Here is a 13,271-nt window from a genome sequence, read left to right on the forward strand (position 1 = left end):
GCAGTGTTGGGGGAAGGAGGCTCTCAGTTCCAACTTCCTACTTTTTAGGGTCCCAAGGCCTGTCTATCTCTTCTTGGGTAGCTGTTAAACTTAAGTTTCTCAGTTGCCAAGATTGACAAATGCTTCCAGGGCAATTATAGTTTCAGAATCAGCTAAGATTCTGAGGTTTTGAGGTATCTCTCCCTTTTTTTTACCCCAAGGGATTTCCTTTATTTTCTTAGGTACTCAACTTTGCATTTAAAAATGATTTGTTCTATTCATCTAGCATTTCCAGGTACTTTATATAGAAGGGTTTTCAAGCTAATTAATCCCAAATATTGCCATAAATATAAGTACCTTGTTTTCAACCCATTTCAATGGCTTGCATGCTCAATGGTCCAGAAGAACTGCTATCAGAAAGGCCTTTAGTGACCTCCATGTTGCCCAATCCAATGACCCTAGTGATCTACACCTTTTTGACCTACAGAAGTCTAATCTTGGCCTCTGTGACACCACACTCTGTGCTATGTTCTACATGTCTGGCCACTGCTCACTCTAATTTGCTGATTCCTCTCCATTAGTTAGCCTCTAAATGTTGGAGATCCTCCGTTTCCACACTAAGCCCTCATTTCTCCTCATTGCATGTACATTCACTACCTAAGTAATTTATCAATTTCCACAGCTTTACATATCACCTACTTCCAGATTTTTTATAGTACAACTCTTCTGAACTCTAGATCCATATTATTTGAATGCCCATATTTGCCACCTCTATTTGGATGTCTCAAATTTAACATAGCTTAAAAAGAACCCCTACTCTTCCCCCTATAATTTGCTTCTCTCTCATTAGTCTCCACTTTAGGAAATGGTATCCCATCTATCCAACTGTTCATTTCAGAAACCTGGGAGCCATTCTTGACACCTTCTTCATCTTCAACATCCAATTCATATACAAATACCGATGATTCTACTGCCAGAATATATTTGGAATCCATCCACTTCTCTCCACCTGTTCCCCCATAACTCTGGTCCAGGCCACCATCAACTCTCACCTAGACTCCTGCAATAACTTAAGTAATCTTCTATTACTGACATTTTCAAAGTGTTCTCTACCCAGGATCCAGAGTGGTCTTTCAACCCCTTCAGTGATCTCCCTTAACACTTAGTGTAAAATCCAAAACAAGTATCAGCCCAGGCTGGTCTTTCCCCTGACTATCTGCCCAGCCTCGCCTCCCAAAACTTCCCCCTATGCTCCAGCTACAGTGGCTTCTGTCAGGGCCTTCCATTATTTCATTCTCTCTCATCCCAGGGCCTTTGCATAATGCTGTTCTCTCTGCCCAGAATGTTCTTCCTGACCCACCAACCCATTTCTTGTGTTCTGATTAATAGAGGGGCAGTTTTGAATCTACACGTTGTGACTCTTGGTAAGTCATTTAATGACACAGTTCACAGCTACTCATACAAGATGGCTACAGAGAGTGTTTACAGCTGTGTGCCTTTAACACTTCCCTCCACTGCCACACCTTTTGACTTGAAAGTGTTTCCAGGGGAGACTTATCCTGGGTCAGTGGTGGTGATGGGGGGAGGCCCATGGTCAATGCCTACTACAGATTGGATGGGGTTTGTTTGTCCCCACAAAAACTCATGTTTAAGTTTGATCCCCCAAGTGGTGGTGTTAGAAGATGGGGCCTAGTGGGTGGTGTTGGCGCCATGCCATGAATGGCTTTGTGCCATTCTTACAGCAGTGAGTTCTTGCTCTGGCAAGACTAGATCAATTCTCGCAGAAATGGATCAGTTCCCGTGAAGAGCAGGTTGTTATAAAACCAGGGTGCCCCTCAGGTTTTCCTTCTTCACATGCATCCACTTCCCCTTTGACCTTCTCCACCATGTTATGATGCAGGAAAGAAGCTCTCACCAGAAGCCAGGGCCATGCTCTTGAACTTTCCAGCCGGCAGAACCCTGAAATAAATAAACCTCTCTTCTTTATAAATTGCCTAGCCTCAGGTATCCTGTTGTAGCAACACAAAACGGACTAAGACACAGCCAAAGGGTACAGAGGGCTGTGCAAGCTGTTAAGGCTCACGGCTGTCGCAGCAGTTATTCTGAAGAGACTGCTGTCCAGTGTTGCTTACTAGGAAATGAAGGGGACATATGCCCTATAATTCAGCAATTCTGTTCCTGGAAGGATAACCCAGAGAACTCTGCACAAGCCCCCTTAAGAGGTCCATCATGCCACAGTTTGTAGCAGGAAGAAGCTGGACACAACCTGAGCCCCAGGATTAGGGGAATGGACAATATAGTACATGCACATCATGGAAAACTATGCATCAGTCAAAAGCAATAAACCGAATTTACATAGATCACCATGGATGGATCTTAAAAACATAATGTGAGTTACAAAAGAAACAATGAGCTTTATATTATAATCCCATTTACGTAAATTAAACATATGTACAAAATACTTATGTTTTAAAGAGAAATATATATCCAAATATATGAGAGTTGGAATGGCATTCATTAACACACTAGAGTAGGTTCCTGAGGGTAGCAGAGTAATGGGGAAAAAAGAAAATGAAACTATCGATTCACCAGAGCATCTGCCAAAAGATTTTTAAAAAGAAAGAAAGAAGCTTGTGCTGTACTTTCTCTGCTCTTATCTGTTACCCATATTGGTGAGATGGTTAGCCTGAGTTAGGCATTCAGTCTGTGGCTACAGAACAGAGTAAAACTAACTTTCATAACTGAGACTTGCACCTCTTAGTCTCTCACTCTAGGGAAATCAATGGTACATACATGGCAGACTGCAGATCGGCTATCCCCAACCTTCACAGCCTCTTCTTTGCCTTCCACTAGAAAGGCTGGAGTAGGCTGGGTGTGGTGGCTCATGCCTGTAATTCTAGCACTCAGAGAGGCCAAGTCAGAAGGATTGCTTCAGCTCAGGAGTTTGAGACCAGCCTAAGCAAGAGCAAACCCCTGTCTCTATTTAAAAAAAAAAAAAAAAGAATATTTTAAATTACTTCACTTAGAAGAATGGTCAAAAATAAAATAAAAAAGAAAAAGAAAAGAAAGGCTCGAGAGCCGAGACATCTGACTGTCCAGGTTCCTCTGCGGCCACAGCCAGCCACCAGGGATGTTATCAGTGAGGCTGGCATCTCCTCTTATGCTCGTTAGCCACTCTGGCTTCACCTTCTTCCACAGCGCACCGTTTTGTGTTTTCTGTTCAGTGTTTTGTCTCTCTTGCTGATGCTTAGAGATTTGTTACTTTATTCTAGTTACTCATGGCATCAGTTTTAAATATTGCAAACATTTTCTTCAGTACCTCCCTCCCTCCCTCCCTTCCTCCCTCCTTTCCCACAGTCTCACTCTTGTCACCCTGGCTAGAGTGCAGTGGCATCATCATAGCTCACTGAAGCCTCAAACTCCTGGGCTCCAGTGATCCTCCTGCCTCAGCCTCCCAAGTAGCTGGGACTACAGCAAGCACACACCACAAGGTCTGGCTAAGTTTTCTTTTTTTTGTTGTTTGTAGAGATAGGATCTTGCTCTTGCTCAGGCTGATCTGGAACTCCTGAGCTCAAGTGATCCTCCTGCCTCAGCCTACCAGAGTGCTGGCATTACAGGCATGAGCCACCACGCCTGGCCCACCTATCTTTTATCTATATAGTGTCCTTGGTTGAACAGAAATCTTCAATTTTGATATAGTCAAATCTTTCAACCTTTTCCCCTTATAGCTTACACTTTTTAAACCTTGTTAAATTTTTCTTTTGGCTACATAATTTTACCTTTGACATCTGGTCTTTGATGCATTTGAAGTAAAGATCCAATTTTATTTTTCTACCTATAGCTGAAGCCAATTGTCCTGACACCATTTACAAAGTCCTTTCCCCAGGATTTGTGATGTGCTCTAGATCACACCACATGCCCACAGGGTATTTGATCTGCTTCCGCCTCACCATTCTGTTCCCTTGGTCTACTTGTCCTTTCCTGCCCCTAAAAACACAAGTTTCAGTTACCATGGCTTTAAAACATGTCTCAGCACTAATAAGGTCAACCCCTCCCACCCTTGCTTGTCTTCTTCAAACCTATCGCCGGCATTTGAGCATCTGTACTCTTCCACAAAGGGACACTTAGTCCGTGCCAGGACGGCAGAGCAGAGAAGGTGGATGCAGGCCTGGCTTGCTGCTTTCACTCTGTATATATCTGAAACCCCTGGCAACACTCCTGCCACTTTAACTCTCAAAACAAAAGATAGCTAACTTGGCCCGTTTTCTCTACGTTAGTGTATTACCTAAAACCATGAGAGACACAGTATGATTTAAACACATCCACCAAAATCTTCCAACCAACATTATAGGTCACTGTTGAGAACCAACAAATATTAACATGGTGTAAGTGTTTGTTAGTCATAACGTAACTAATATGTTTGTACCTCTTTGGAAATGCTTCAAGTTGTTGACGGGACAAAGTGTGCTATTTCCATTTAATCAAATTCAAAATGCTGCTTTTATGTCTGCCTGCTGCAAGACAACTTTGAAGAGGTTGATTCATTTTACTGAAATTTGGCACAACACAAAAAGGTATAAAGAAACAGGACATTTTGTTGCACTAGCTAGAGAGCAAATGCTAGCTAATGAATTTTTAAAAATATACTTCTAGAATTTTTACATCAATTTCAATAAAACAGTAAGGAAGTTTTGGAAAATATGAGTTAAGTGCTGTTTAGTTTATAAAATTACTAGTTATTCAAGACAACCATAAACATATACTTTCATATTTTAGAGATCCCAATTTTGGAGAAAATGCTAAGGAAAAATCAAGAATTTTGAACTTGGATCACAGAATGTGAGGGCTGAAGCAGCTCTGGTACTGGTACTCTTCCCCACTCTCAACCTGACACCTGAAGGGCCTTTCTCCCCAGAGGCAGGCCCTCCCACGCCTTAGGTACACACTTCCTGCAACGTCCCCCTTGGCCGCCCTTTGGCAGCCTGTTATACTTTATGTTTTTTTGGATTTTTTACACCAGTGATGCCCTCCCTGCGCATTCCATGTTGACGCTAACCGTCTCCATCAGTGGCTCCATACAGCACGTGGCTGGACATCTCCCCAGGCTCCGGGACAAGAGGAGGTGCTGCCACTTGGGGGGCCACCACCCTCAGGGAACAGCAGGGCCACTAAGCCTCCTTCTGACATGATAATTCTATGATAAAACTGAAGGCTATTAATTTTTTTAAAAATCCAAGCAGTAAATTGCAGGATGAAACTGGCTGTGAGCAGCTAACCATTCAACTTTATTTGTTCTTTGAATTGGAAATGCCCAAAAATGTGTTTAAAGTTCAATTACTTTTCTAGTTTAAGGCTGGTGAAAAAAAGTTTGGGGTTGTTTTGGTTTTAGCCAAGCCGCATAAAATAAACGTTTCCCACAATGATTCTATCACTGAGAATACACTGGAAAGGAAGTCTCACACACGAGGCAGCCGTTCCTAAGTATAAAGAGGAAAAACAATCCAGCTCACCTCCTTCAAACTAGGTAAGAGTTATTTAAAAATCTGATTCACGATGGAAGAAAAATATTTCAAAAGAGACCCACCAAAAAGAGGCTGGGAGACTCAGGGGACAGAATTCATGGCACACAGCAAGCAGGGTAGGGAGGGCAGCACAGCATGCTCCAGTGGCCAGAGCAGCGCAGTCCTCAGTGTCCTCAGCTGCTCAAGCCACAGCCCGTGCTCCTGGACGGCCACGCCGTCCACACGCCACCCCTCCCATGTCCACTCCCCAACCCACCCAGCAAGAAAATGGATACCCTTCCAGAGTCTTGGATACAGGTGGAAGCTGTAGGCTGTCTCTCCTCAGGGCACCAACCCTTCCACAGGAATTTAATGAGCACCTACTGTATACCAGACATTCGATGGGCAGTTTATCAGTCAAGACCCCGGTGACTGCTGGTGTGGTGTCCCTGGCCTTTGTTTAGCCTGCAGAGATAACCTCAAATCTCAGTGGCTTTAAAAACCCTCTAAGCTTTCCTTTTTAAGAAGAGGGAGCCCAAAGCAAAGGAGGAGGCGCTGCCTCCCAGGAACACACCAACCCCAGGGCCCTGAAGGCCACAAAGGCCTTGCAAGAAGGCATCCACAGGCACAAACAGCGGCTCTGCATGTCACTGTCCTCAATACACTGGGCTGCTGAGGCACCCCATGGCCCTCTTAGCATGGCCCAGGAGAGGCAAGCACAGCCACCGTCAGATTGGTCCTGATGGCCTTGCGTGGGCATATGGCCACCTGGCCACAATGGTGAGGTGCTCACCTGAGCACAGTCAGCGGGTCCAAAGCAGTGACTCTCAGTCAAGGGCAGGTCTGCACCAGGGGACAGCCGGCAATGTCTGGGGACAGCTTTGCCTATTTCAACTGGAGGGTGAGGAGGTAGGAGGCTGGGGTGCTATTCTGCACCCTGGGCCTCCCACAGCAAAGACATCCCAGCCTGAAATGCCAGTGAGGCTAAGCTGGAAAATTCCACTCTAATCACTCTTCTATCAGGAAGAGAGGAGGAAGGGCAGGAAGGAGAGGAAGGAAACAGGAAAGGAAGCCCTCCAGCTCTGTGAGCTGACTGAAGGCTCACTCCCTCTGTGAACACGAGTAAACCCTGCTCTCTGGCCCTTCCCAAGCCCCTGACAAAAACCACATGGCCCTGCTGTCACTAGTAAACACAAGTGACTGCTATCTTTATCTCAGTGGCAGGACCCAAGCCCTCTCCTCATGGCACAAGCCGGGTCACAGCCCTACCTGCACGAGCCTCTCCCCCAGAACAGATACTCAACATTCTGATTCTCTGGAAATCTGGGGGAAACTAGTGGCTATGAAAATGCAATACTGAAATATGAAAACAAAAACTGATGCCTAACAATGGCTTCGGGGATTAGTGAGAACTGGGTGGGTCCCCTGAGGGAAGCTTCTGGCTTCTGCTGGGGAGCCCAGTTAACGGACAGGAGAAAGGCCTGCACGCGCTGGAAGTGTCTGAGAACCACAGAGGCGCATGTGTGGTCTCTGGCGTGGTGGTTCCGCTCAAGTTGGCAGGACCTGGCAGCCCAGCTTACTCAGAACCAGTGTGAGGCTTTCACAGTAGGAACGTTAACTGGAATGGAAAGTCGTGTCCAACCACCTGAGGCTGGGGAGGGCCGGCACTTTCTTACACATGTGCACACACCCACATGTATGTGTACACACACACACACAGAGGCTGGCAGTCTCTTCCCTCCTTCACCATCTTGTCCAGGTGAAACCTGACTGTCCTCTCACTGGGGAATAGGCAAAAGCTCACCTGTGGTCCCTGGGGAAGGAATGAAGGGGATGAAGGTGCCTGGCATGTGCTGGCACTCACCAGCCTCATCCTGCCATCCTACAGCACCCACCTCTGTCATGCCCATTTACCTGCAGCAAATGCCACCCCACAGCAACACACGGGCTGCACTGGGGGCACTCTCAGGACAAGCAGGCACCGTGACAGCCCCATCAGCACCTGTGGCGGCGCAGGATGGACAACTGCCCGGGAGGCACAGAGCTCCTCTTCGTGGGGGCATGTAAGGCAGGCGACCTAGTGGGTGTTAGCAATGCCAGGAAGAGCCTCCTCCACCAGGAAGGCTGCCAAGCTCCAGACGTTTCTCCTCACACCAAGAGTGCAGGCTGACAGTCACCTGAAGCTGCTGTAGAAGCTGCTCCCATGAACACTCCCGGCTTTTGCCGCCACCATGGTGCGGGGAGACACTGCGCTGCGGGGCAGCCGGCACAGCCCAGCGCCCTTCCTGCCCTGTACTTCCCAGATGGCAGAGAAAGGCGTCAGCAGCAACGGGAAGGAATATGTGGAGAGCAGCTCCAAATCCCCAGAGAGGCCATGAGGTTCCTCACGCAGGGGAACAAGTCAGCGTGCGACTGCACCTGTGCACGTGTGCATTGTTGTGTCTCTAAACCACAGATCCTCAAGGTTCTGGACTTTACATCAGACCCCGCCCTGGCACGGGTGTAGGAGCCTCCTCATGGACCTGGACTCTGTGGGCCCAGCTCACACACCTGGGTGTCTCCAGGGCCTGCCTCCTGCCCTGCTCCACAAAGGAGCTCAGTAACATTCTGTGACAAGCACAAGCAGGTGTGAGTGGTGATGACAATGTCTCACCTCAAATCACCTGGCGTGAACCCCGGTGTGGCCAGGAGGCACAGGAGTACCTGGACCACGTCAAGGTCAGTGAGGGAGGATGATTCCCTGGGGACCAGGGGCCACTCCAGGCAGGTGACACAACCCACTCTAGCCAGGACAAGTGTGTCAGTGAGACTGCTCAGCTTCACAGCCTCCTCCTTTGAAAGGTTTGAAAAACTGTCACCAAGCTAAACAGGCTGTGGGCAGTGGTACTTGCTCTGGCCTTAACTGACATGCCAGGAACAACTCCTTAAGAGGCAGGTGCACATGAAACAGGCTCCCTTTTCCTGCGACACAAAGTCTGGCCCCCACAGTCCTATGCCAGCAATCACAGTGCAAGCAGAGCAAGCTCTCCAAGGGCTCTACCTCACCCAGGTGACACAGAGCAGGACTCTGGGATGGGCAAGGCTGGCCCTGGGCTACCCAGAAGCAGCCCTGGCTACTCTCTGTAGTCCCAAGGGGGCCCTGTCCCACACGATCTTCACTATCTACTGGATACAGGGGACACCACCCAGAACAGCAGCCAAAATTCTGTACTGTCCACCAAACAGCCTCCAGAATGCTGGCTTCATTCGCCCACACCACACCTTCCCTTCTGTGGGTTCTCAAGACCCCACAGGAGGGCTTTCAGAATGAGTACTGGAAGGGACCACCTCCCTCCCATTGGATCACTAGCCCTTCCAGGGACCACTGGCTTGTAACGAGACAGGCCAGGATGGAAACCAAACCAAACATAAGCAGCAGTCTATGGGGCAGAGGAGGGGCCCTGGGTGCAGGCAGCCTGGGCTGCTTGTCTGAGCAGACTTTAATAATAATAATAAAAGCAACTACAAGTTGGTCTGCTTCTCACTGTCACCAGGTGCCAGCAAATCTAAACAGCATTGATGAAAAAATACTCCTGCCTGCCAGGACGAAGCCCACTGTGCACCCTACCCCGTCCTGGGTAGGCACTGCCTGTGTGCACACGGAACAAGCCGCTGACCACTGGTAACAGCAGCACCTACTGAAGGGTCCTCACACGTCACTTCATTAACCCTGCCAGGAACGTTTCATTCTCCCCATTCTTGAGCAGGAAACTGAGGCCACAAGAAGGGACAACAGAGAAGGTCACTGGTGCAGAACACCAGCTGCGGCACCCTGAGCTGTGCAGCATCCCAAGCTGTGCGACATGGGGTCCCAGTCACGCCTGGTGGAGTCTGGCATGTAAGGCCCACTGTTCACCACATTGGCAAAAAGGGCAGACAGCTGCACCAGGAGCAGAACTGGAGGAAATGAACAGGTACAATGCAAACAAGATGTCAGCGAGGCCCCTTTCCAGCATCTGCTAAGCACCCTTCCTACTCTAGGCAACGCAAGGCCTTTCTTGTGTAAAGCAAGCGTTTTTGCAGGAAACTAAGAAAAAGTCAAACATGGTCTGAAATTAAGTAAAGAGTCTTTCAGGATTTGACAAAATTATTTTTTATGATGCACCTATTAAGACAGTCAACCTCTTTCCACCAATTGTTATTACCAGACACAAAGATGCAGGCCCAGGCCTCAGGGCTCTAGAGCCCTGGGGCAGGCACCCAAAGCTGCCCCTGGCACTTCTCAGATGGCCAATGGCCAACTGCCCCAGGCTGGGCTGCCCCAGGAAGGTCTCTAACCACCCAGGCGCCCTCAGCCCTGCTGCTCCCCAGGTGCACCCTGGTCACCTCTGAGACCCTGCACCCTGGCTAGGCCACTAGGGTTTTGGGGACAGCTTCCTCCCCGTCTTTTCACTTGATTGCCACAAACATACCCACCAGGTCCCAGATGTTGAGGGACTTGCTGTGATGAGTCTGTAACCCCATATGTAACGAGATGAGCTCAGTTCTCTGCAGCTAACGAGATGCCAGATAAAGAGCAAGGCAATGATCTCATTAGACAAAAGGATGGATCTGGCCTGAAATCCTGCAAGAACATGTCAGGAGCCACTAAAGGACACCAGCAGGTATCCTGCAGTATAGACAGTATGATTTCCAAGACAGCTGATCTTCAAACAGTGAATTTAGGAGGAAGCTGTCAACACAGACTCCGACCACCTCCACAGAGCAAGGCCCCAAAGGCACCCCCACACAACTCCTGCTCATCTTCCCCTGACCAGCCCTCTCGGCACTCAGACCCATGGCTTTTCCGGAACCTTCCACCCCTTCCTCACCTGCCGTCATGGTGTCCACATCCTTGGCTGCCAGTGCTTCCACGTCTGATCTCTTTCTCAGCTCAAACCTCCGGGATAAGCCTTCCTGGGGCTTCCAAAATGCTCGGATCAAGAGAGGCTTCTCGTTATCCCCAAACACTCGAAAGCACTGGGCCTGCCACTGCTGCCCGGCATCAGCCTTGCCCACCACGTCACACAGCACATACTGGCCGGCGTGCGCAGGGTCCAGGGCATACCGCTCCAGCGCCTCCTTCACCAGCTCCTGGGCACTGGAGGTGTCAGTTGCCAGGACACTCTTATAGTGGGTACCTGTGCAGACACTGTCCCCAAACACCTTCAGTACCCCAGGGGCTGAGAGCTGGGTGGAGAGCTCGGAGGGGTCATCACTGGTGCCCTGGCTGGAGAAGGTGGGGTCCAGGTCTCGGTGCTTATAGCTCAGCGTCCGGGATAGTACGCTGGACAACAGCTGGCCCTGCCGCTTCAGCTTGCCCTTGGCGGGTGGAGACATGATGAGGTTAGTCCCATAAAACATGGTGGGCAGGTCTTCAAGGACAAGGACTGAGGCTGCAGCCAAAGGGTGGGGAAAGGCCATGCCCTGGGAGGGAAAAGGAAGAGGTTAACACCAGCCACAGTGAGCATGAAGGGCCAGCAAGACTCGAGAGAGCCCCAGTGGCCGTAACAGGCCCCTCGGCGCCCCAGCCTGCACACTTGCCACCCCAGTCCCAGTCCCAGCAGGGCCCCTGAGGAGAGGATGTGACTGGAGCCTGGAGGGTCTGAGACGGACAAGCAAGTCAAATGGGCTGAGGTGCCCTTCAAGGAAAGTCACTGCTAGGAAGCACAATGAAGTCACCAAAAGTAAGACACGCTCTGCCACAGGGTTCGGATTTCTGTGAAGTTAGAGTGACTGACGCTGAGCGCAGTCGGCACTGCAGGACAGACCTTGCAGGCCTGGCTCCGTGCCACCTGGGAGCCACCACCCAGCACCATCACAGCCACAGAAGAGAGGCAGACAACTCTCTGTAAACTCCATCTCCCGCACCACAGTCTGTAATGTGGAAAATCAATCACAACAGTGGAACAAGGAAAACAGGTAAAAAAAAAAAATTGCAGCCACACTAAAAAAGGAATACACAATCAGACTTTCAAACACAAACCCCAAGGAAGTTCCTCCTCCACAACGAGGCAAGAGAGACTCAGCCTGGCCTGAAGGAGACACTTCCCTGGGAGGGCGGCATTAGAATGTCCCCACAACCACCACAGTCGACACAAAGGGTTGGTCCAGAAGGGCGGAAGCACGAGTGGAATGTGTGTGTCCACCCACCATCTCCAGTCGGGCCAGCAAGATGTGATCTTGTGCAGAAATTAGAAGACAGCCCTGGGAGGCTCTGATGTGTCATAAAATCCTAATTCTAATGTCCTTAGTGCTCCAAAGGGCTTAGAGCTCTAGATAGTTTGTCAGTCTCCTCTCAAATCTCTGTGGCAGCAGGAGCCAGAGGAGGAGGAGGAGGAGGCAGGTCTCTCCTTCATAAAACCTGAGGCTTTGCCTCTAAAACTGCACATATCTGCCACCCACCGCAGCCCACTTGTGCTCATGTTGCCATCAAAAACAAATGCAGACAAATGAGCCAGGAGAAAAGTCTATTTTCTAGAAGGTCCCAGTGAAAGCAGTACTGGTCACCTGCCACTGTGACTCGGGTCAGTACTAAAATCAGGGAAGTCAACTAATATTCTCCAGCTGGACTCAGATCACTGCTTAAGGCAGGAGTAAGTAACTAGGGAGCCCCTCAAAAGAAAAAGAGCCACACTGGCCTATAAGGAACCAAACAATGACACCGGGCAGGCCTACAAAGCCGACACTGCGAGTTGTACTCCTGCCAGCTGTCACCAAGGTGTCAGTCGCATGCTCTGGCACCTCTTGCTCCTCTGCTCAAGGATGAAGGCAGGAAGCAGACCACCTTTCAACCTCTGGAGAATCAGCCCAGTCGGGGCTGGCAGCTGCACTTTCCCAGAGGACCAAGAACTCTTCAGAAATGCTTTGATAGCTTCACACACCAAAGTGTGGGTTCCAAATGCTGACGTCTGCTGTATGGGGTGGGCAGCTGACACTTGTCCTGTTCCTATAACCTACTGCCTACAGTTCACCACTGCAGAGCCTTTCATTGTGTACTAGCTTCCCGAACACCTGAACTTGCCCTAACACAGTCAGGTGTCGTGGAGACCCCAGGCACTGGTCGAAGCAGAACAAGCATCAGGTTCTCCTTGGCCTCAGGCAGCCAAGCTATGAAGTAGCAGTAAGTCCAGGGCTTTGCTTCTCCTCCCCTGAGGAACATGTGACCAGTCTCCTTATCAAATCATAAGCAGCCCAGGGCTGGCCACAGCTTCCCCTCATGAACACATCAAAGGCCTCGATTTAATTGACAACCAAAGCACTTTCAGACAGTGCTCGCATCACAAACAAATGGCTCCACCTGTGGACACCACACCAGCAGCTTCAAATCACTCCCGATTCTGACCTGGGTCTTCTGTGGTCAGTTTTCAAAATGAGTCCTTAGAATCAGAGAACAAAACCCTTGGAACAGCCTCTCCAGTCAGCACTTACTAACCATCCCTGAAAGTTATGCAACTCTGCTTTCAAAATTTCCCACGTGTCTCTGGAGACACCCATTGCTTAGACACCGTGGGCACTCTCAGGGGACCTGACCCTGCATGGACACTCGGCACAGCTGCCGCCCTCTGTGAGCATGGTGGTCATCTCTGAGCAAGGCTCCCCAGGGTCCGAAGCCAAACTCCAAGTGGTCGACAGGACAACAGGCAGCTTGTAGCTCAGGAAGCCTCTGCCTCTGGAGATGACCTTCAAATGTAAATGTAATTATGACACCAAAAACTGTGGAAAACACCTCTGGGCAGGAGAAAGCCAAGTTGCAGAAGAGTAGTGAAGCAA

At 49.5% G+C, this 13,271-nt stretch overlaps 1 protein-coding gene across 3 annotated transcripts in view; it reads right to left on the minus strand.

Annotated features, from left to right (window-relative positions):
* The window catches only part of RADIL (Rap associating with DIL domain), a 68,562-nt gene that overhangs the window by 53,538 nt on the left and 1,753 nt on the right, over positions 1-13,271 (minus strand). For all 3 annotated transcript variants that reach the window (XM_012759155.2, XM_012759157.2, XM_012759156.2), the window contains exon 2: positions 10,331-10,925. In XM_012759155.2, coding sequence (XP_012614609.2) covers positions 10,331-10,922 — 592 coding nt within the window. In that variant the 5' untranslated portion in view covers positions 10,923-10,925. The remainder of the gene's footprint in view (positions 1-10,330; positions 10,926-13,271) is intronic.

Source organism: Microcebus murinus, chromosome 19, assembly GCF_040939455.1.
Source record: "Microcebus murinus isolate Inina chromosome 19, M.murinus_Inina_mat1.0, whole genome shotgun sequence".
Taxonomy (NCBI): domain Eukaryota; kingdom Metazoa; phylum Chordata; class Mammalia; order Primates; family Cheirogaleidae; genus Microcebus; species Microcebus murinus.